Below are 24311 nucleotides of genomic sequence, written 5' to 3'. Positions count from 1 at the left end.
TCAGGTGTGCTGAGCTGGGCTGTCATTTTCCAACCAAAGGCTTTACCAGTGAGGGTAAGTTGCTTTATTTGGCTTGGAGAGATTTCTAAATATCTCCAATTAAATTTGATGTGTGATTTGTTAAATGAAAATTATTTGAATAATAACATTGATTTAGCTTTAGAGCGGTATGTAGCCATATATTGCTGTTTTTGTAGAATTTCGTATTTTGTGTGAGCAACACCACCGCACGATACAATTGTGAGAACACACTGTTGTTGTCATTCACTTTGTGCCAAAGGACAAAAGATCTCGAAGTTCATTTCGCTCTGATTTCTCCACAGACTCGTTCGGCCTTTCCCAATATGACCGAGCTCAGTCAACTGTCGAAACAGCAGAATAATACCTGGTTTGGGGCCTCCCAACCCACTTGGATCCAAAATGGAGTTGTTCCCGAATGGTTCTATTGGAGAATTAGCAGGAAGTAAGTCACCGCTCATGCTGGCCACTTTGTGTACATTTAACAAAACAGAAACAGACCTGAAAGCTGGGGTGGGAAACTTTATTTTGCTCTAAATTAGGTCAATCATGGATTGGGTGGGGCGTGGGGAGTTAAGATGTGGAAGAAAAATATGTATTGTTTCATTTTAATCATGAACTACTCATCCAAAATTTTATTCTCTTGTTTATTTACTTTTTTTAAAGTTATGAATATTCATCATATGATTAAAAATAAAATAAAAAAGGGGCAGCATGGTGAGCAACTGGTTAGCACGCCTGTCTCACACTGCACAGGTCCAGGGGTTGATTACGGGCTCCAAGATTCTTGTGTGGAGTTTGCATATTCTCCCCATGACTGCGTGGGTTTTGTCCGGGTAGTTTGGTTTCCTCCCACACTCCCCCGAAAATTCAACATTCTAAATTGTTCTTAGGCATAAGTGTGAGCGTGAATCTTCGTGCCCTGCGGTTGTTCAGGCTGTACCTAAGCGAATGCACGAAAACACCAACATGTCCGCGAACCTCGTGAGGTTTAGCGGGTCGGATAATAGATTGATGGATTTTTTTTCACTTTTATTTATTTTATTTTTTTAATGGAAAGATATCACACTACTTGGCTGCTTTTGTTTTTTTAATGTGAAAATTAAATGAGAAACATTAATGATTACAAGGTATTACACATTTTTTTGAGAAGAAAAAAATAGATGACAGGTCGCTAAATAGATGACCAACATGGTAGAAACAGCTCTCAGTATGATTCAGGAAGCACTACAAACTACCACCATATTAATTTGGTTAAATACAGGGTGTTGAAGTAGAATACTACAAAGACAGAAATGTTGACTTCTAATTCACTTCAGCTCAAGAGTCTGCTACCTGTGATCAAATAAAGTTTTAAACTTGGTGAAGCAGCATGTGGCTCATCATTACCCAAGGTTATTCTTGTGCTGGTTCATAGTAACTATAAACACTTTGTTGTTGTCATCATGAGGTTCTGTATGTTTTGTGTCACATGGGTTTTGCCTTTTTGCCTGTCCTGAATGTCTTCAGGACAATATGATAACTGATTACAAAAATGTAAACATAATTTGGTTTTGTGAATGTGGATAGTACAAAAACAAACAAACAAAAAAAAGAAGTCAAAACTTGTGAATTGGATCTTATTCAAATGCACGAGACAGAATGAAATCATGTTTTGGGCTGTGGCGGTAAAATTTGAACTGATCCTGTTCCACGATGTTTCAAACACGAAACCATCATCACTCATGTCTGGACAGATGATTGTAATCAGTATTCGTCAAGCATTTCTTGTCTGACCGGTAGGCAGTTGTTGTTCACCGTATTCATCACTCCCAGTGGATCGCTACACTTTTAATCATAATAGCATAACCCTAACACCTATTGAATATAACTAACTGCTACGTGCACCCTTACATACCATGGGAATTAAAAAGCTGCCTATTTATCTTATAATGACCAGGAGCATGAATATTTATAGGTACAGCTCCCGGACCCCCGTGTGGTCAAGAACCTCAGTTTGAAAACCACTGACATACAATAGATGACTTTTTATGTTAATGAAGCTCGTCTTTGTGTTTGTGTGCAGGGCTGCCGAAGATCTTCTCATATCCAAGCCTCCAGGCTCCTTCCTTATCAGAGTCAGCGAGAGCAGAGTTGGATACACGCTCTCATATCGGTGAGGTTTTTTTTGGGGGGGGGGGGGGGGATAAAATGTGGTAAAAAAACATTTGCCAAAGGAAAATGTATCAAATCAAGCTAAAATATACTTGTTCTTTGTCTGTCAAAATAGTTTTCCTTACCAGGCAGTTATAAAAGCATTTCACATGCCTCAAGCACCCCCCATACCCCCCTTTCGGTATTCTAACTTTTATTGAGATTTTTTCAAGACCAGATTTCTTTCAGTGCAGGAAGTGTAAATACACTCATTAAGGACATCACTTGTTAAGTCAAAGTTTCCTGTTTTATCGAAGTTAGTCTAATTTGAGGTCATTGGCCCCAAAAGGGACTCATACAGTATATGAACTTGTTTGAGTCCGTAGCACAGAGAAAGGACATTTTGATAGAGGTCATTTTGACCTTGGTTGAGTAACTGTACAAAAAACAAAGCACTTTCTTTTAAGGGGATATCCCCTCATTGTTTTGATGGTTCACAATGTTTCAAGAATGGGAGCAATTTTCTGCAAATGTTTTTGAGCGTGTCTAAAAAGTCACTGTGTGCAGGAAATATCACATTGACAACCCCAATTATTCGTGTCTGTGTCTCATTGGGCCATCTGTTTATCCATGAGCTATGATATGCTGAAATTAAATTCAACATTCCTATTTTCATGTTTTCTTAAAACCGTTTTATGGTGTGCAGTCGCACAAAGTCTCACACTCTTTCTCTTCCACGCCCGCCTCAGTGCTGAGGGTCGCTTCAGACATTTCATGATTGATGCCAAGGAGGACGGCTCTTGCGCCATTGTGGGTGAGGGAAAGTGCCACTCTAGTTTGCAACAACTGGTGGACTTTCACCGAAAGGTCCCCATCGCGGCCCACAACGAGGTGCTGACTTTCTCTTGTGGACAGGTGAGCAATCCTGAGCAATCACTTCTGGTGTTCTGGTAGGCTTTTGCTGACATTTTTTTTATTTTTATTTTTGCTCTCTAGCTAAAGCGTGAAGGTTTTGCGTTCACACTGAGTGCTTTTTAGAAGTGTTCATAAAAAGACCCAAAACAGTCCTTTTGGTGATGAGGAATGTTTTGTTTGTGCCAAACAAACCACTTGGAATTAAGGCCAGAAAGTTCAACCTTGATTTCAGATTTATTTGGTTATTTAATTTTACAGTGGGTGGGTGGGCAGTCACTCCGGAGACCCAACAATTTGGATACGAACCAAAAGTTTCATTATGAAATCTGAATCTGAAACATGTTAAGGGGCAGATTTGGTTGGAACCTTCAAAATTGTTTGGTAGAATAAGACTTAGTATTAACTGTTGAAGCTTTTGTTGATTTATTTTTCTGCTTTGACTTTAGGCCTCAAATGTATGGAAGAAATACAGGAGCAACAGTTCTGTGCAGTCCAGCACGACTCATGTGATATCGAAAGAAAATCAAGAATATCACAATAATGATGAGTCCCGCAGCCATGCACGTCCAGCCATGGTTAGAATCATTTGACCATGAATTCCGTTATGCTTCAAATAATTACATTTCTGTCTTTTTTTTTTGTTCCTATTCTAAAGCCTGTTCCAAAGACCAGGAAGCGATACATCACTGACATCACTCTGCCCGTGAAACCTCTCGAAACTCCTTCTAAGAATGTGCTCACACCCCCCAACAAGGAGGTGACCCCCGCTCCCATCGTTGACCACCACAATGAGACGAACACTAAGACTGAGGAGCTGCAGGAGATGTCCTGGGAGCAGCTGTTCGACGCTGTGCTCTCCCCTTACGACGAGGACGAGGGCGAGAACCTACCGCAAGAGTACTCACCACCTCCTCCTTTCGCACCCGGTTACCAAACAAAAGAAGCATGACGGAGAAAACACAGCAACATGATTATTTACCGGATTGGAGATCGACCCTCTGAGAGAGGCAAAACCCGATTAATGTGAATGCGCAATCCATCCATGCATCCATTTTCTCCACTAGCAATTGTCAGCGTGGTTGTGTGTACCACTCGTGGTATATGAGCTCCCTCTAGCGGTACATGAAGGAATCGCTGCTTGATCCGTTAATTGTATTTAAGTTTTACGTTCATTGTGTTTGCATTTATTCTTGAAGAGCTTTTTGTTTTTAATCATTTATTTAGGAATTTATTTAAATGTTATGTGATATACATTCAAACTGTATCATTATTTTGCCCCCCCCCCCTCACCAAATATAAGCGGAGTGTTCATGATCAAACTTTGCATAAAGATTCAATGGCTTATAATGTTAAACGTTTTGGAGTAAAATCGTGGTACTGCGCTCGCATCTGACTTTAGGCCAAAGTAGACGACTGGTCGCCATCCTGGACTGGTCGCCATACAGCTGCAGAGCACCTATACACGCAAACAAGCATCCATGCTCGCACGAATGGACAATTTAGAAAGGCAAACATGAATGTTTTTTGGAATGTGGAAGGAAGCGGCGATTACGTGCAAAATATATATATTTTTTAAAAAACAGCAACAAAAACAACAACAAAAAAGATGCACGAGGACAACATTGAAATGTAACCTGAGATTTGAACTCAGAACTTTGTTTTCAGGAAGACTGACCTGCCCACGGTAAACATGCTTTAAGTAATATTCTACATCATATTGCATTACTGTATGGATTATTTTATTAGACACAATAAAATATTACAACAATGAACAATTTCAAAATATCAGCTTCTTTTTAATTGCAAGTTGTAGACATTTTAGGCATGTCCCGAACAATATTTTTATTTTGCTACCTGACTCCTGTGCGTACTGTGACTACTGGTTGGAACGGTGTGGCTCAATAACTTCATTAACCATAATGCACCGGGCTAGTTAAAGCCGCGCCCAGTTTTTCAGCAAGGGATCAGCCCTGCTGTAACTAATGTAGTAGTAGTCATCAAGGAAGTTGCCCCACTTTGGATTTCTTTTTCTCCCTCTACAACGTTTCCTTCAAGTTGTTATTGTTGTTGTCGTTGATTTCCTTATCACACCAGCGACAAAATGTCTTTTATCCCCGGACAGCCGCTGACTGCTGTTGTGGTGAGTTGAAGTTTCGGAGTGGGATTGGGACGGTCAACGTTACTCCATTGTCCACATTCTAATGCGAAGTTATATGAAATAATTTTTTTTCATTGTCCATTGCCTGTAGTTAAAGCTTATATCACTCATTAACATACCTGATCTAGTATTCACTGACACATTATTCGCACAATTTTTCTCCAGCTAGGTATCGCAACGGAAGGTGACTCTCTTTGTTGGGTGGGCACTTGAACACATCAGCGAGGGGGTGACGCAAAGCGTTGTAATAGTTATTTGATTCATTAATCATTTCATTTTCCAAGTAAACATTTAAAATGTGGCAATTTAGATTAACGTTTACCAAATGGTTGTTGATAGCGCAATGGGCGTTACCGTCGATGACGTGTTTTCCAAGCTTCCATAGAAGTGCGGTGCCTTCACTTGCCGTTGGAATTATCTTAATTACGACCAGATGCACTGGAAGCCACATAACAGTGCAGTACTGGATACAGTTTGAACCTCGTCCTCGCCAACGACATAAATTCTGGTACAAATGGCAAATTTATGTCTGTCCGGCTAATTAAATAGTAATTTATGTGCTCCATTCATTCATTTGTATCTGTTCCTTCCATTCAGCAAATGTATTTCCTGCTATATTTAAATGGACCTTTCAGTACAGTAAAATAGCTTTGTGGGTGGGTAGCACGGTGGACGAGTGACCAGCACATCTCCCACAGATTTGAGGTTTGTGGTTTGAATTTTGGGTTTTCAAGATGGTATACATTTCAAAATCAAAAATATGAGGTTCAATAAAGGCTCTTGTTCATAGATGTGAATGGTTGTTTGTTTTGAGTGTCCTGGCCGAGGCTCCAGCTCACCTGCAACCCTGAAGAGAACAAGTTATATACAAAAAAAAAAAATTCTCCATTTGTAGAGCACACATTTTTTGGATCGGATAAACACAATAAAATGATTGACTTGGGTTGACTTATTCTAACGTTTTGAGGTTCTTAAAAGTGACTCGCAACACCTCATTGACTGAATGGCTTCCAGGCAGCACTCCAGGCCTCTTTAGATTTAATTGTATCAGCTGCACCACTGACGGAATGTTGGCTTACACACACACACACAGAGGAAGCCTTTGTGTTGATGAGCGACCCCTCAATGGCAGTCATCCTGCCTGCAGCTGTTTTTCATTGTCAATACCACTGACACTCTGCTTCTGTCCCAAAGGGGAATCCCGTCTCTCAAATCGACCTTTTGTTCTGCGTGAGTGTATTTTTGCTTATTGGAGCACCGTTTCTTTGTTAAATACCGCATATTTTCTGTTTTGTTCTACCAAACAGCAAAGGATTGAGATCCAGAAGTTGCGACAGGGAGACAATCTCATCCTGGGTTTCAGCATCGGAGGAGGGATCGACCAGGATCCTGGTCAGAACCCCTTCTCAGAGGACAAGAGTGATAAAGTAAGTGCACTCTTTTTAGGTGTTAAATGATACATGTACTGTGTTGTTTTAGTGTTCTGATATTTAGGAAGATCAAATACAACATTTGACCCTGAATAAGTGCCTGGAAAAGCCACGTTATTTATTTGTTTATATTTTTTGCCTTTTCCTGTGTCACAGTTTTATGTGAAAGGCACTGAGGGGATGAAGTTGAACTAGCAAATGAAATTTTCAGTGGGGTCTAGCAGCCCCAAATTTTTCTCAAGGGTATTATTCAGAATTATGTGACTAAAATAAAGTGAAATACTTGTCCTCCAGATGATTACTAAGCATGTTTACAATGAAAAAAACGCGTGGCATTTTGGTGCCAAGGAACCATGTTAAAGTGGGGCGAAGGAGCTTCATTCAGTCAGGCCTTGTCTAATGGGGGGAAAAAAAAGCTATATTTTAAGTTGCTAACAACGTGTCATTGAGGTGCACTTTGCATTTCCCCACATCTTGAAACAAAGAGTGTGGTGAGATGTTAACATCATGCCTGAACACATCACGGAAGGCCTCGGATGACTTACAATGATGATGTCATAGGATGATATAAGATGGCTACAGGTTGACACAAGTTTGCATGTAAAATTGTCAGTAGTGTTGGTTCACATTGCACACTGTTTATTGCTTTTATTATAATTATTACTTTATAATATTTCTGAAGGCGTGTAATTGGACGAGGGGTTGGTTTGTCTGCTTGGCAGCTTTGAAGTTCTGGCTTTGAATCTGGCAGAGCAAAAACTCACGCAGAAAGCAAAGACTGTTAATTCCGCTATCAACCCAGGCTCAACTTTGCAAATCCCCGACCTACAAAGATCTTCATATCTCAGTCAAGATTAATCCCCTCAACATAGCTCCATGGCAACAATGACTATTTTCCTATTAGCCAGGGCTTTGGTTCCATCTTGTAACATCTTAGCGTTATAGAAAAGGCTCCTAAACTATGAAGAGCTCAGGAAATGTCCCACAGAAAAAAAAGAAAAGAAATATGAATAAAGTCCCACAAAGAAAACAGTGTTCCACCATGTCAGACGTGATATCAAGCAAGTCCTTTTCGGCGTACGTCAGAGGCTTACGCATCACAGGCTGTGCATTTTGCTTTTTTTCTTTGGCTGAAGTGAGCAATCTCAGAACGTGGGAAGAACATCGCACACACCAGAAGTTATGTGAATTAAACAATCTTTTATTCAAAGAAGTAAGTCACCTTGACTATTCATTATTTTTATGGCTTCATATTAACAGCGTTTAACTTAAACCACATAAAAGTGTGGTAAAATATTGCTTTAAAATGCCTTCGACTGTTGAAAAGTATTTTCTGTTAACTGAATAGATTTGACTCCGAATCTTTTTGGTGTACTCTTTGCTGTGAATTCAATTCAATTCAATTGTATTTATAGAGCACTTTCGAACAACCTTAATTAAGAACAAGAATTAATTTACTTTAGGATTTCACTTTATGAATGAACCATTTACATTTTTTTAAAGGGGATCTATGTGACCAGAATAACACCAAACGGACCAGCAGACACGGCCGGCCTGATGATGGGAGACAAAATTATGCAGGTGCTTGAATCCTCCACTAGATGACGCAATGTGAACGCGTGCTCATCACAGACGCTCCCCACTGTTGTTGTACATACCAGAAGACAATTTGAAGCAAATCTACGTTGTTGGTGTTTGCAGGTAAACGGTTGGGACATGACCATGGTGACTCACGACCAGGCGCGCAAAAGACTAACCAAGAAGAAAGAGGACGTGGTGCGGCTTCTGGTCACCAGAAAGTCACTGGAGGACGCTGTGAAAAATTCAATGGGGGGCCAGCACATCCGGAAGCCGCACTGAGGCCTTCCCGCCACCACCAAATGGCACAAGCGATCACACGGATGGCCCGTTTTGAGTCCCTTCATTCCATCAAGTCACTGGACAAGAGGAAGATGTCATTTTATTCCACAGCCCCCCCCCCCCCCCCCCCCCCCCAAAAAAACCCCACTGCGAATGCACATATTTTTGTAGCATTGAAGAGGAGAGATACATTTTTGGTACACACAACGCACCATCTTGAACCGACTCTGAATGAAACCTCAATCTTACCAGCGTTATTTTGTACCCGCATGTGTGATTTTTATTCTAATTAATACCAGGGATGGGTTAGTATCGATACCGGCCTTATTTCAAGGTATTAGGTACTCCTAAAGGTTGCCGATACCAGCCACAGATAACGTCAACATTTGTTTTTTGCATTGAGTAGGTCCCCTTTGCCAGTTGTTGGGTCTACACGTGCGGCTGTTTGACACACAAAGTAAATCATGTTTTGCTTTCTCCGACTCTTGTTTTACTTCTTTCTACTCCTTAGGTCATTTTCACACATTTAAATTAATGAATTCATTGGGTGTCAAAAGGACATCCGTCTATGCGTTAATTGAAATTGTATTATTTGTCTAGTTCTAGCGGTATCGGTACATGGTATCGGTAAGTCCTTGAGTGAATACTCTTACTGGTATCGGTCTGAAAAAAATGTGGAATCAAACATCCCTCATTAATAGCTTTTATTACTTTGGTTGTAGGTATCTGTCATGAAGTGCTCACTAATCTTCACTGCAAATGACAACCACAATAATAAATGAAATGAATTCAGCTCTTTAAAGTGTCAGTCATAAGTGAGAGAGAGATTTTTTGTAACATTTCTTGGGTTGGATTTCATAATAGACTGTACAGGTGTGCTTAGTCGTCATGACTGGTGAGTGTACATCCATAATTTAGAAGTCATCTGGATGTGGGGAGAAACTAACACTTAAGATGACAGAAAAAAGAAATTGTGTTTGGTCGTAATTTGTACGTGCGAGTGCTCGCAACAGTTGTCAAAGTAAGAGCAGAAATGCATGGAAATGTGCTTTTGTTGCTGTGGTGCTGAAGCACAATTTTCATGGTACAAACGGTCCTATGTATTTTGAATCTTTTTTTTTTTTTTCTTCTTTTCATCAAGTCCATGTTCACTCGCTCTTTTGAAAGGGGCTGAACAGCTTTGGTAAATTTCCAGAAACTTTCCATGGGAAGTTGAGCTCAGGAATTTAGTGCTATTAGATGTTGGACATGGTTTGGAATATATGAAAGTTGCAACTGGTAATTTGTGTTTTTTGCCAGCTATCATGCATTCCCATTGACATGTCTTTGAATTATGCTGGCGTCGTGACTGGCATGTTTGCCTCAGAATTGCGAGGTTCTGGGTTTGAATCCGGATGTGGAGTTGTCAAAACCATGGATTTTAGTTTCAGTGAAGACTCGAAAGCAGGGGTCGCCACACGAGATGCACGCCGGCCTGTTCTAAAATGAGCTCAACGGTGATGGGAAATTGTGATTTTCTAGGAATGTTGGATAAGTGATCATTTGATGGCAGCGATTGCTACGCACTAAAAAAAGCCTGGGTTATAACTCACTCGCTGAGTAACTGTGGATTTGGAGATGTTACTTTTACTCAAGGTCGGGTTAATTATTTTCACCCAGCAGATTGGATCTGGTGGGCTGCAGACCAAATAACCTGGGAACCCATTACTTGCTAGCTTTAACTCATCAGTATAGGTGCAGGTTTTCCCCCGTGTTTCGGGACGTGGTGGCCATCGGGAACTTCTGGAGTTTCCAGAACGGCCGGTCAAATATTCCACAGTATTTTTCATACGATCATTTGTCTAATTTTTTTCACATGTTGCATCAACTTTCAAGCTGAAACCATCTTCGTACCTTATTTGTGTGTGTATATTTTTATATTATTTGGAGTGTTAATGCTTGCATGTGTGTCCTAATCGTCATTTGGTTGCTAATCCTATTGGTGACCAGCATGATGGAATCCCTTTATTTATTTATTTTTGTTTGTTACAAATACAGTATAACTTTGAATTCCATCCACCTGGGATGCGTTGCTTTGGCATATCTATTCTCGTCTGCTTTCGGATTTTGGATGAAATTGGCTCACAGCTCAGATGTTTGGCATTTGTTTGTACTAATCCAGATGTTTTACATTTTACAAGACACAGGGAATGAAATATGACTCAGTGCTTTATTTTAGTTGGTAGCCTTTTTCTTGAGCTGCGCCTTGAAATAGTTTGATGTGCTTTGGGGTAGTTGGCTTCTTTGTTTTGTGTTTACTTTGTTTTCAGTGTCCTGTTCATATGTTATAATATTTCTCATCTTATTTACAATAATTAGCTTGATAATAGCAAACAGGTTGCGTACTGAAGTGTGTGTGTGTGTGTGTGTGTGTGTGTGTCCTGGGTCGAAGGGAAGCACGCTCCATTCCACTCGCCTGGGCATCCTAATACTATTACACGACGTGATGAGACAATAAAGAAGCTGTACAAACATGGCTCCGACTCCCAATGTCTGAGTTTGTTGTTACAAATAGCACAACTCGTGGAGTTGCTAGGTAACTAATGGACTTGCTTCAAGTGGCCTTGTGACTTCATTAAGCGACATCATGTGTGCTGAAGTCAATCAGAATTTGGCAAGGAGGACTGCCACTCATTATTTTGTTACCATGACCCCAAAGGTGACTCTGCGGATCAGTAGATTGACAGAAAATTCTGTGACTCGTCTAAAGCATTTGTAAACAGCTTGATGGGATTGTTGCACTCAAATGTGCTTCGGCAGAGCACAAAGAGAAGCGTTGCCTCCTGCAGGCCTGTGAATAATTATATCCATCTAAATGGGGATCATCCATGGCGAGTTCCTCCCACGTTATGTGGCAAGATAATTGTGTTGCCATGGCGATGCAATTTCTTCATATCAGTTTGGTCCTACACAAGTGTCGAACTTAGGGGGAGACCACCGTTTTTACATTCAGATGCATTCAATATCCTTCATGTCCTTGTAATAGATTTCAGCGGGCTAGTAGAGCCACCTGTGTTCCATTACTAGCGCGCCGTTTGGCCTCCTGGTATTGTCAAACCTTTCTAGTAAACTACTGGGTTGCACTAGTATCACTACTAGCCTTTGAGGTGTATGGCAATATTGAATAACTCCGATATTGTATTGGTTCTCTTTAACAATGAAGTGTGTGAGTGCTGATTATCTGTAGTCTCAGTCTGGTCTGTTTTGGCCAGTGAATTGGTGAATCTTTGTGTCCTGCAGGCTTCGGTACATCAAAGACTAAAGTGTTTTGTGTGCAGACATACTGCAACAAGTAACATTAGAGATTCATGCCTTGCAGTATGTGGCTGATCCCTATTAGGGAAGTGCAAACGATTTGGAAAGTTGGGGGAGGCAAAATTTCAACAGACTGTAATAACCTTGACACATCTGTATTTGGCCATGGCCAGAATAAAATCTTTGTCAACCAAAAATGTCTGTGTCTAAGGTGGTTCTTTCATCACCAACCTGCAATTGCTCAAAGGCAACTGCGGCAGTCGCTTGGATGGACCCCGCTTCTGAAAGAAAATACGCAAGAACCTAAATGGTTGGCATGTGTCATACACCGTTATAAAGCAGATCCGTCATGTAATGGGGCTACTTTGCTACATCTGGCACAGGTTGTCTTGAATCGTTAGAGCGATGCCCTCAAAGTGTTGCACAACAAAAATAGTGTGTTGAGAGTACCATCATTTTTGTCCAGGCCTTTTAGTTTAGTCACTTTTATAATAATTCAGGTCAACTGCAAAAAATAAAGCAATACTGTACCTGATTCTCATTAGTTAATTGTTGGTATTTTTTACAATAAAAAAATCAAAATTAATTGAAAATATTTAATATTATTTTGTGAAAATGGTACCAATATTTTTATCCACATATGTATATATGTGACACATACAATACTTTTTCACTGCTTTTGTTTATTTATTTATTTTTACCATTATTATTTTGAGAATTATCTTGCAATGTAAACAAGCTAATGTTAGCCATATATGCTACGTTGTTAACACAACTTATTCGTAACGGAGTGTTCATAATACGCGAGATGTTGTTGTTTTAATATTCATCTTTTGGAGCGATGTTCAACCAATTAAAAATAAAAAAAGAGGCGACAAACTTTCCCGCCGAGCAGAAAATCGATCATTTCACTCATGCACTACTGTCAAGCCATACTGACAATTTTAATAAATATCATCATGAATTGTTTTGGAGAAAATTTGAATATTTTGCGAGGGATAATAAAAACGGTAAATTATTGGAGTGCAGAAATATAAATAGACGTTGTTGAGAACAAATAATATCTAGCATTGTTAATTTCGAATCGTCTTCAACTGTGATTTTTGTCATTGTAAAATGCACAGGGAATTGTTTAAAATTTAAGCTCTTAAATGTAACTATTCAAATGAACGAACATTTGTGTCTCTGATGGTCAGATTTAATGTGAGGATTATTAATTTTAAAAAAAACGGGCCAAAGGCGGTGCAATTTCCTGTCGTTGAATAGAAGCCAACGTTGCATATGAATTGCGCCAGCATGCTGGGTGGGCGTGAGGGCATCAGGCTGGGTGCCAAAGGGTTACAAATTCATGAGCAGATGCATGTTGTCATAGCAATGACTACAGGACTGTGTTTTCACGGGTATTCTCCCCCTGCAGCACCATAACTAAGTGTTTCCAATTAATGAACAAAAAAAAAGGCTGCTGGTATTACCCCTCGGGGGGATTTCCACTTAATTCTGTCAAGATACGTGACGCAAGTGGCCAACATGCACATTTTAACTTACGATCTCATCTATTCAGAGAGAGGTGTCGCGTGTTTCACCCCATGTGAGTGTTGTGGGCGGGCAGCAGGTGGTTTGTCTTCATTATTTATTTTTCTTCTTCCCAGCTGACGGATCCTTAACCTCGCCTCCTCTCACGCAGAGTTCCCGGTGCTGCTCCCTGCTCGAGGCTTCACCGGCCACTGTAAAAACGTGATGGTATGCTAACGTGGAGTGTGTGGGCAACACCACTTCATTATCAGCTTTCTCGAAGCGGAGAGAAGGCTTCCACTCCGTGGACAGAGAGGAGCTTCTTCCTTTCAGGTGCGTGTAACTTTTCTGAAAAGTGACACACGAGAGCTTCTTTCGGGAATAAAAGTTTTCATCTTTGCTTTGCAGCGTCTTTCAGGAAGGACCACGCTGAAGACCTTCACTGCCAGACCCATGACCGTCTGCACCACGAGGGTATCTATCCACCCATTTATTCATGCTAAGTACTGTATCTATGTATACTGTATGGCTGGCAGCTTGACTACAACAGTGTATCTAGCTCGCCATACATCCATATTCATATCTGTCTGCTTGACTACAGTACAACCAAATGTATCTTCGTCCAACCAGCCGTTCGTCAATCCATCAGCCTATAACCATAAACCAACCAGAATGCAATCAATGCTATCTGTCCATCCATCCATCAATACCATGAATAGAACATTCTAAATTGTCCCGAGACGTAGTTGTCAGTGTGAATAGTTGTTTATCTGTGTATGTCCTGTGATTGGCTGGCAACCCGTTCAGGATGTACCCCGCCTATTGCTCCAGCACCCAACAGTGAGGATAAGCAGCTCAAATAATGGTTGGATGCTTATTATCTTTTGAACCTCGCTTAACAAAGTTGGCCAATTTCATTCTGTAATTCTACTGTGAGGTTAACTTCCTGTCATGACAAGGACATATTGAGAACAGAACAGAAAGGACAGAAGTGGATCATTGGCCTTTTGTAGACTTGAACTTGCACTCTAATTGGTGTGTGGTCAGTGCGTGCGTGCGTGCGTGCGTGTGTGTGTGTGTGTGGATGGAGGTATAAAAAGGTCAGAACATGTGAGAGGCTTTTTATGTCTTTCTGCTCATAAGGGCAGAACAGCATAGCACTCTCCATCATTGGATGCCTCACCTCTGGACACACACACACACACACACACGCTGGAGTCAGGGTCACACCTAGATGGGACTGTTTCAACACGCTAAATCATGAGCGGTGAGTTTTGACTTTTCAGTCTATGAGGAGATGTATGTTTTTCATTGGTAAAAATGCTAAGACAGCAAGCCAGCTAATTGCAAGCTAAGTAAAAGTAAGCTAAGTAAGTGGATATGTTGTGGGCAAAAATGTGCGACAGAAGCTTGGCATCCTAGAATGTTTTGACAAGGTGGTCCAAAGTCATTTTCTCTGGAGGTGTGAAATGCTGCACATTCTCCTTCTCGCAGCAGAAGCAGCAGTATTGCTGGATAGAATTTCAGAGGAAGATTTTTAGCATGTCTTGGTGATTTCACTCCGATTTAGCTGTAGATATTTGCTATTTCATTCATGTTTTCTTTGGTGTTTTATTTGTATCTATTTATATTCAGACACAAGTTACAACTACATGTTGGAGAGATGCTAGTCTGATGAAAGAGAAAGAGAGAAAATAATTCCACATTTCAATAAAAATCGATGCCTAAATGAACTTGAGCGAAACATTTATCTCGTTACAGTCACTTTCTCAGCACAAGTTGGTAACCGAAACAGTAGTTATTCCGGTTTATGACACAAATGCTAAAAGTTGCCTGCCAATAGAAGAAGCAGTAAGTACGGTGGCTTTAAAGGCTCTAAAAAAGTTTTATCGCGGTGATATTAAAATCTCATATACGATAGATCTCATACTTTTGGGGTTAATAAATGAAGATATAGAAGAGGAGGCCGCAACAAAAGGTACAAGGAAAACAGATATCGACTCCGCCTGGTCTTTAGTTGACCATATAAGTTTGTTTGTTGAGGCCGATTGGCAGGAAACGTTGTAACCTACTTAGATAAGACGGCTTGAAACCAACCGCCACGTGCGCACCCGCCGCCGCTTTGTATTACTCCACACAACTCAAAACGGTAAGGCTATGGAAATGTTTGATACTTTATTTGACACCCTTTTTTTTTTATGTTGTACAAAGTTCTTTCTATTGATCGAAATGTTTGCTGGGTTTATAAAAAAAATACTAATTAAAAAACGGATCAAAAATAAACTGTAGTTACATCATCTCCGAGATGTTTTTAATGCATTTATTTCCACTTATTGGTCAAGAGATTTTGTCAATCATTCAAAATTGTGCCTTTACGAAAAAATAATAATGACATTGTTTGAAGGGGATTTAATTAACAATGTTTACTATTGTGGTCATAGATGGCAGTGAGAGCAAGCTGTTCCTCATGTCTTGCCTCTTCCGTTATGTATTTCAGTACAATACTCAAAATATCAGACACAACTCCCGGTGTAGTGCAATATAAACAACAATGACAGTCATAAACATATGAATAAATCCCTGACAAAATAGAGAATACAAATTTGGCCCCCCAGCATGAGATTGGCATTGTTTTGGTGTTTTATGTTGTTGTTTACTATTTCTACGTGATCGATTCATCGTTTTAACTTGTCTTTGTCTGTCAGATTTTATTCCGTTTACCGTACAGCACTTTGAAAGCAGCAGTGGTTGTTTTTAAACTACTCTATAAATAAAGTTAAGTTGAGTTTTTGTAAAATATGAATTGTTGAAACAGTGTCATAAACGTGTCTGGGTGTGAAGTGCAGATTGAGTGCAAACAGTGGATATCAAAAGTCTACACACCCTCGTTCAAATGCCATGTTTGAGATTAAAAAAAATAAATCACCATTATTGTAACGTGTCCAACTCAATTGGATTAAAAAAAAAAGAGGGGACATAAAAATAAACAATTGAAGTCATGTGAATAATGTATTTGCACAAATCTTATGCACCCACATTTCACTGTGATGTGGATGCGTTCAGATTTACTGATTTTTAAATGTTCATGTTGGCTTTTCTTGTCATTGTTTTGATAGTCTGAACGTTATCGGTTGTACACAGCACCATCCCAGTCATAAAAGTGTGTGCACAGTTGTGCAATCACATTATCAGTTACTTCACCTCTTGAAAAAAAAAAATGATTGCAATTGAGTTATACGGATAAAAGGTCACCTTCATGCTGGCAAAGGTGTGATGTTTAATTTCCCACTCAATCATGTCCTCTTTGTCCAGTTTCACACGAGACCTGCCTCCTGGACCAGGTTCTAGAGCTGATTATGAGCGAGAAGCCCCCGCCGACCAGCATTAGTCTTTTCCTGAACGAGGACGCGGACAAAGCCGCCGCGCCCGAGCCATCAGACTTGAGAAGACGAATTTGTGCGGCCATGGAGAGGAGAGCGAGCATCATGAAGGAGAAAATAAGCACCGTCAGCAAGGAGAGCATCAAAGACTTCCTTAAAAGAAATCTCTTTGTTTTATTCACCGTTGCTGCTGTGGCTCTGGGTAAGTGTGCTTGTCTTATTTTATCTTAATTACTGTACTTAAGTAGATTTTTTTTAAGGTACTCTCCTTGGCTTCTTTTTTTTCTCCGACAACTTTTTACTTTGACTTCCTGCATTTCAAAACAGATCCACACTGTCCACTCCTTACTTTGTGAAAATAGGTCTTCTTTATAACCTTTGCGGATGCCAACAGGATGAGTCATTTATTCTTTTATGTGCTGTGTAACTTTGTCGGTGTGCCGCTGTCTTCAGGCATCGTTTTGGGCTTCGCTCTGCGCTCCCATAACTTGTCCCTTAGAGAGATCAAGTACGTTTCCTTTCCTGGGGAGCTGCTGATGAGGATGCTCAAGATGCTGGTGCTGCCTCTGATCATCTCCAGTCTCATCACAGGTGCATTTTGAACACACTCATGACAGATTGAAACATTCCCCACGTGCCTTCATGCTGATTGAGTGTCGATCGGTTAGCATTCCCCAACCTTTTTTGCGGCACGGATGGGTTGATGTAAAGTGATATTTTGGCGTTCCAAAAACATCAATATGAGGTGAACTAAAGCGTAAATTATCGACGGGTGTGAATGTGAGTTTGTGTGGTTGTTTATCTATTTGTGGCTGGCGAATGACTGGCAACCATTTCAGGGCGTACTCTGCCTCTTGCGCAATTTCTGCTCCGATACGCTCCAGTTCACCCGAGAACCTATTGAAGAAAATACGGTGCGGTCTAGTACAGGAATGGGCAACTTAAATGCCTTTTTTTCTGGGATTTCCCCCTCCCATTTACCTCCTGTATTTTGTGGAAAATTAAATGTACTTATGATCAAACCAGAAACGCAAATGCATGAATAATTACACCACACCAATGTTAACATTTTGGAGTACTTACAGGTCGATTTAATGTTCTATGTGTCCAGCTTAATTCAGTCTATATGGGAGCATATTTAACAGTAGTAATATACTCTGTTGTAGGAATGTCCTCCTTGGACAGCAAAGCGACCGGTAAAATGGGCGTGCGTGCTGTGGTCTACTATATGGTGACCACCCTGATCGCTGTCTTCATCGGCATCGTCATTGTGATTATCATCAAGCCCGGTAAAGGCAGCAGGGACAGCCCTGTAGCCAAGAGCAGAAATGTGGAAATGATCCAGGCTACAGATGCATTTTTGGACCTTATCAGGTAATCCAGCATCATTATCTCATGTTCATAGAATCATCTCTTATAGGTCAAGGTCAAGGTCATCTTTATTGTCAAATATGCTTTATGTACAGTATGACATGCAGCATAGATGAAATTTCTTCCTCTAAATCCTCAGTGCAAACATGCATGCAAACATGCTGTGCATTAAACACACACAGCTAAGAAAAGATAGCAGCTACATTGTATAAAAAGACATAATGGTGCAAGTAGATATACAGTGCAATGGTGTCCTGAGATACAAGTGACTCCATTTATGAGATTTTCGAGGGCCAAGCTGTTGTTGGGCCATTTTGTTAACTCTGACTTGTGAGACACATTACAAAACAAACTAAACGACGACGATGAAACGTCATCATTGGGCTGCGATTATCATCAGCGGTCCAGTGTTAGAACGGGACCGATGTTTGAAAGCAAACAATTGAGTAACACGTGTAGGCGAATAATATAAAAATACTCACGGGCATATGTTAGTTATCCTATGCAAACAATGACCTAATATTGCTGTGGCTTACTGAGGTGATGAGATGCTCCCATTAGGCCATATGACTGTGTTATACTGCCCCCAGATGGCCAAAGTGCACACACCAAAACGAGCAGCACAACTTCCATTGAATTGAAGCAAAAATAATGGCAAAAACGGTTTTATTCTTTCCATTCGATCTAATTGTGTCATTTGCTGTATGTTTTTATTAAGTACAATATTAGAGTGCCATTTCTCTCTCTCTCTCTCTCTCTCTCTCTATATATATATATATATATATATGCAGCTGTTCAGTCAGTATACATTTTCATGAATATCGTTTGTGTTTTCCCCTTGCAAATTTATTCGGTGTTATATCACAGAGAAATGTATCGGGGAAAAAAAAAACATTTGTTCCATTTCTTCACAGGAACATGTTTCCACCCAATCTTGTCGAAGCTTGTTTCAAGCAGGTAAGAGAGCACTGTACTTCTACATTCAAATGAGATGAACTTGATTTTTTTTTTCTTTTCCTGAACAAACTTTTCTATACAGGCCCACTTCCAATGAAGTTGGGACATGGTGTTAAACACATTTAAAAACAGAAGACAATGATTTGCAAACTTTTCTATACAGGCCCACTTCCAATGAAGTTGGGACATGGTGTTAAACACATTTAAAAACAGAAGACAATGATTTGCAAATCACGTTCAACCTATATTTCATTGAATCCCGCCTTAAAACAATAAAAACAGGAGATTTGTAGTCAGTATTGCACCGTTGTCACGTTTCAGTATAAAACCATGTACAAGAGGATTGTGCAAACGAGGAACGTGACGGAGAACCTGAACCTCACTGACAATGCGATCAATATGACGGACGCCAACGTGAACCTCAGCAGGGTGCTCCACACCATCCAGGTGAGTGAGCCCATGTGACCCCGCCCAACATGCCCACCGCGTAACCCTGACAGTGGTATCCTCCACCATACACACACAGGAGACATTGGAGGAGACGGTACCCATGTCGGGCTCTTCTGATGGTGTCAACGCTCTGGGTCTGGTCTTCTTCTCCATGTGCTTCGGTCTGGTTATCGGCAACATGAAGCTGAAGGGTCAGGCCCTCAGGGACTTCTTTGACTGCCTCAATGAAGCCATCATGAGGCTGGTGGCCATCATCATTTGGTCAGCGCACGCGAGCACACACACACACACACGAAATGGAGCACCTCATCCACTTTGTACTTATGTATGTCTGGCAGGTATGCCCCGGTGGGCATCCTCTTCCTGATAGCGGGGAAGATTGTGGAGATGAAGGATTTGGCAGAGATGGGTGGCCAGCTGGCGATGTACACCGTGTCGGTCATCGTGGGCCTCCTCATCCACGGGCTCTTCGTGCTGCCTCTGCTCTACTTCCTGGTGACCAGGAAGAACCCCTACAGCTTCATTGGCGGTCTGCTGCAGGCACTCATCACCGCTCTGGGAACCTCTTCCAGGTGACTCGCGATCAAATGTTCCGTAATTTTGGGCGCACTTGCACAGTTCAATTCGATCCAATACAGAAATGTCAGAAAAATCTGCCTCTACGAAGATGAACAATTTTTGATACACCCACAACACTGGAAGAGTTTGACATAAAGCAATTTATATAGTGAGATAAATAGCACTGATATCGCCTTTCAATACTGTCGTTGTAGTTTGCTGTACTGGAGATCTGTATTAGATATAACTTGTTTATCATCTCACATAGGCAACAGTTAAATAAGATTGCATAATACACTAAACGTTATATAAAAGGTACTGAAGTTGTGGTTCCATCTTCCACCTTTTCATTTGACAGCTCTGCTACTCTGCCTATCACTTTTCGCTGCCTGGAGGAGAATAACCATGTGGACAAACGGGTGACCCGCTTTGTTCTCCCCGTGGGCGCCACCATCAACATGGACGGCACCGCCCTCTACGAAGCCGTGGCGGCCATTTTTATCGCCCAAGTCAATGACATGGACCTGAACTTTGGCCAGATTCTCACAATCAGGTAACATTTACAAAGACCTCCAGTACAGAATGAAAAGTGACTTTTTAATAGCTTGTATGCACAAATGTGTTTATACTGTACTGGAGTTTCTGCCTAACCATCAAGTGTGGAGTTATTTACTTGTGAGCTTCCTATAACGCCAATACACGTTTTTCACAAAAAAAAAAGACCCCCCACCCCCACCCCCAAAATTATCTACATATATTTTTTTAATATTGAAAAAAATCCACAAATAAATGAATATGCAGGTGCTGAACCGCAAGTACACAGGTCTCAAATGTGATGTCATTTTCTCGCACTAACCCCAAATGGAATGACAGCAACCCTGAAACAAACATGTCTCCGCTCCTTCTGTATTCCCACCCCCCCTCCCTGAAACCCACTCAGTATCACAGCAACCGCTGCCAGCATCGGCGCAGCAGGCATCCCTCAAGCTGGCCTCGTTACCATGGTGATTGTATTGACATCGGTGGGACTGCCCACAGAGGACATAACACTCATCATCGCCGTGGATTGGTTCCTGTGAGTTGCCCGCTAAATGTCAGCATGATGGGTGATTGGTCGGGCTTTTCTGCTTAAATGTCATTGTGATACCCATGAGGTGTTACCATGAAACATTTATTTTCAGAGACACATCTTGTTGTAAATTTCTGTCACCGTGCTGATACTGTGTGTGTGTTCATCACCTCAGGGACCGGTTGCGTACCACCACTAATGTGCTGGGTGACTCCCTCGGGGCGGGCATCTTGGAACACCTCTCTCGTGACGAATTGCAGAATCGGGACGAAGAGGTGCGCAACTCCGTCATCGAGGAAAACGAGAAGCCTTACCATCTTATCTGCCAGGACAATGACATCATGCGCAACCACAACAGCGAGACCACAATGTGACCACTGAAATGAAGAATTCTGTAGGCTGCATGTCATTCCAATTACTCATCCATCGGCAATTTGCTAAATGGCACAAACAATAAGTCATCTTTGTGACGCATTACACATCTGAAATCGAACTTCAACTACTGAGCTAGCAGGTGCAGCACCCAGGGCTTCCTGCAGGGGTGTCACTTAAGACATGTTTGTGAATCTGCTCTTCACGAGGCATACGTAAGCTTCTTGTTTTGATATCTTGGGGACAGAGTGCTCCGCTGCCCCACAGAGAAGAGAAAGGACAGGGCAAAGCGGTAGGGTCAAAGGCTCACACAAAAGCATACACACGCAAAATATGTATTAGGAGGAAGGCTACACTGAAAAGATAAAGAATTGTCAAATGAGGTCAGAAGCTTCGAAGAATGATGTCACTTGTACTACGAAAAAGTTACGTAAAAAAGATAAGACATTACAACACAGAAAATTGTAATAAAAATAATCAAATTGTTGTGGATATGCGAAAAAAATAACTATCATTTATGAGCCTCATAAAGTATTACAGTGTAACTTAACAAGGATACATTTGTTGTCATAATTTGGTTTGACGTATTACATTTTACTCTTACAAAAATATGGCTTTATTCTCCCAATAGTATCAATTTTCCAATTAAATCTGTAAGAAACCAGCATTCTTCACAATTTCAGATACACACTTCTGTCCTTTTACTCGCGAGTATTTTCTTTTCGTTGATTTGTGTTCCGCACGAAGGGAAACACACGAGCTTTTTTGTTGTTGTTGTGTAAAAAACGCAGATGGTCACTAGCTCTGCTGCATTGTTATTATTTCTCCGGGCATTCAGTTTTGCGGAACCTCCAAAGTGGAGCGAAATCCTTTGTGTGATGCTGATGAATTTCCAAATCATTTGAATTCCAAAACAATGTGCCCACTTAAGCGATGATGTAAATAGAAAAAAAAACCAATTTCTTATCTCTGCAGTCAACCAAGGTTGGATTCCTAATTGTACCGATTATGATCCCACTTTGGAGGTTCCACTGTCTGTCATTAATCATCAAGACTACCTCTAATAGAACTTGGACACGGAGCTTCATCAATGTGACACAGTGATTGTGCATACTGTATTCTATCTCCTTTTCTGATGTTAAGTTTGCTTACATGCTGTAAATGTTTAAAATTGAACGCGCTTGACTGTTAAACACTGGACTTTGCTACCTATCGTTTTAAGTTCTAGTGACTTACCAAGGTGTGTCCGCTTAATGCCTTCTTGTGAATCTGAATATTTTTTGCTTTACTACTTTTTAACACTGTACTGCTGTGAACTCGTTTAAATTAAATACATGCAGGTATGATTGTAAAGTTTTTCAAGAAGCACATTATTTTAATGTTATTTTATGAGCTTGTGTTCGTGTATTAGTTTGATGGGGAAAGGATGTAGTAATATTTGTCATTGTGAAGAGGTATTCAGTGTAGAGAGCTGAATGTGCAGTAGTTTCATGCTTTTTTTTTGTGTGTGTGATGAACGCTTCACACGTGAATGGAACAATTCAGAAAAGTATGTTGATGTGGGCTTTAGTTTGAAACGTTTAATGTAATTTAAGTGACAGTGGTCTTTCCCCAGGAATTGATGGCACAATGTGATAAAATAAATGGCTCAGGAATTAAAAGTTGGTCATCGTCGAGGTGTTTGTGGCTACCCCTGGTGGAGGAAATTCTCCCGTCTTGGGTCAAAGTTTTTAATATGAAATGGATTCATCATAATTAATTCATAATTGACATCTTACAGGTATGTTTGCAATTTGTGTTTCTTTGTTCTACTTCTGGTTACGTGATAGCTTGCTAACTGCGCTATGTTGAATTGAGCATCATGTATTTCTACAGAATGATTGTAAACACTCTTTAGAGCATTGTTAAATAACAACACTAATATTAATTAGGCAGGCCTATGTGTGTTATTTGCCACTGAATGGTTCTTTAAAAAATGGTCATTCAATGAGCCACATTCAGGAAGCGTGCATTTTGAATGGCGGAGCAATCGCCGTTTTCCGTGTTCCACTGTGTTCACGTTTTTCATCTTATCATTTTTAAAACTCTAACATTGATGTCGAAGAGGTGTCTTGGTTTTAATCACGTCTTTGAAATTTCTCCAAAGGCTCTGTCAATATTTCCCCAATTTGTAGTTGACAAACCCCTTTCAAAAATTGTAATTGAGTAGGGCCATTCTTGAAATCCAAATGGCCAGCTTATATATTTTAAATAGATTTCTTGACCTAAAGGCACATTTTTTTAATTCTTACAATTAGTCAGGTCCCTTGTGATATTTTCTGACCTGATGTGATGGCTCATATTTTCTGTGGCTTCCAATGCTAATTTAATGAAATGTATCAACCACAAATGCCTCCTGGATGTGTCACAGTCTTTGTCCATTTTTGTGTGGGGGTTTCCCCCCTATGCATTTTCTATTGAAAACTTCAATTTAATATTCATTATAGTTTCACATCATGGTGATTATTGTTATGATGAAATGTATCTGTTGTGCGTGGTGACTGATATTGCTTAACTTATTAATTAGAAATAATTAAAATCTCATATATTGTCCGTTTCTGTGTTTAACAAACTTTCCAATGATTGATGTCTTGTTGTGAGAATAAAGACAAATAAAGTTATGGAAGTTTGTACCTCGGATTCTATAAAAAAATGGTCTCACCTGATTTCATTTAAATCGTTTTTTTCTTTCTTTTTTCCCCCCCCCCCCACGCACGTCCCTCAACTAATTCCGGAGGTTGGCACAGATAGATATCTTGGGACTCATTCATTTCTATGGGTAAGTAGAAGTACCA

At 40.5% G+C, this 24311-nt stretch overlaps 3 protein-coding genes across 4 annotated transcripts; all 3 read left to right on the top strand.

The window, feature by feature from the left end:
• Window positions 1-4849, top strand: hsh2d (hematopoietic SH2 domain containing). Its single transcript, XM_086116716.1, has 6 exons — window positions 1-54; window positions 324-463; window positions 2084-2173; window positions 2901-3066; window positions 3513-3641; window positions 3722-4849. The coding sequence occupies exons 2-6, from the start codon at window positions 345-347 to the stop codon at window positions 4013-4015; spliced, it is 798 nt and encodes a 265-aa protein (XP_085972842.1). The 5' UTR covers window positions 1-54; window positions 324-344; the 3' UTR covers window positions 4016-4849.
• Window positions 4850-5017: 168 nt separating this feature from the next.
• On the top strand, window positions 5018-11029 carry tax1bp3 (Tax1 (human T-cell leukemia virus type I) binding protein 3). The gene is made up of 4 exons (XM_086115345.1): window positions 5018-5206; window positions 6532-6651; window positions 8158-8235; window positions 8356-11029. The coding sequence occupies exons 1-4, from the start codon at window positions 5168-5170 to the stop codon at window positions 8512-8514; spliced, it is 396 nt and encodes a 131-aa protein (XP_085971471.1). The 5' UTR covers window positions 5018-5167; the 3' UTR covers window positions 8515-11029.
• Window positions 11030-13466: 2437 nt separating this feature from the next.
• On the top strand, window positions 13467-24149 carry slc1a6 (solute carrier family 1 member 6). 2 transcript variants are annotated; one of them, XM_086115343.1, is made up of 12 exons: window positions 13467-13653; window positions 13729-13794; window positions 16633-16902; window positions 17154-17291; window positions 17867-18074; window positions 18986-19028; window positions 19350-19475; window positions 19555-19739; window positions 19817-20050; window positions 20395-20589; window positions 20977-21111; window positions 21281-24149. In XM_086115343.1, the coding sequence occupies exons 1-12, from the start codon at window positions 13551-13553 to the stop codon at window positions 21477-21479; spliced, it is 1902 nt and encodes a 633-aa protein (XP_085971469.1). In that variant the 5' UTR covers window positions 13467-13550; the 3' UTR covers window positions 21480-24149. The 2 variants fall into 2 exon arrangements, with proteins under 2 accessions (XP_085971469.1, XP_085971470.1); XM_086115344.1 differs by lacking the exons at window positions 13467-13653; window positions 13729-13794 and adding an exon at window positions 15383-15469.
• Window positions 24150-24311: the final 162 nt, after the last annotated feature.

Source organism: Hippocampus guttulatus, chromosome 7 (assembly GCF_054856545.1).
Source record: "Hippocampus guttulatus isolate MCC_2025c chromosome 7, RoL_Hgut_1.0, whole genome shotgun sequence".
Taxonomy (NCBI): domain Eukaryota; kingdom Metazoa; phylum Chordata; class Actinopteri; order Syngnathiformes; family Syngnathidae; genus Hippocampus; species Hippocampus guttulatus.
The sequence above is the reverse complement of the archived record's forward strand: the minus strand, read 5'-3'. Positions and strand labels throughout refer to the sequence as shown.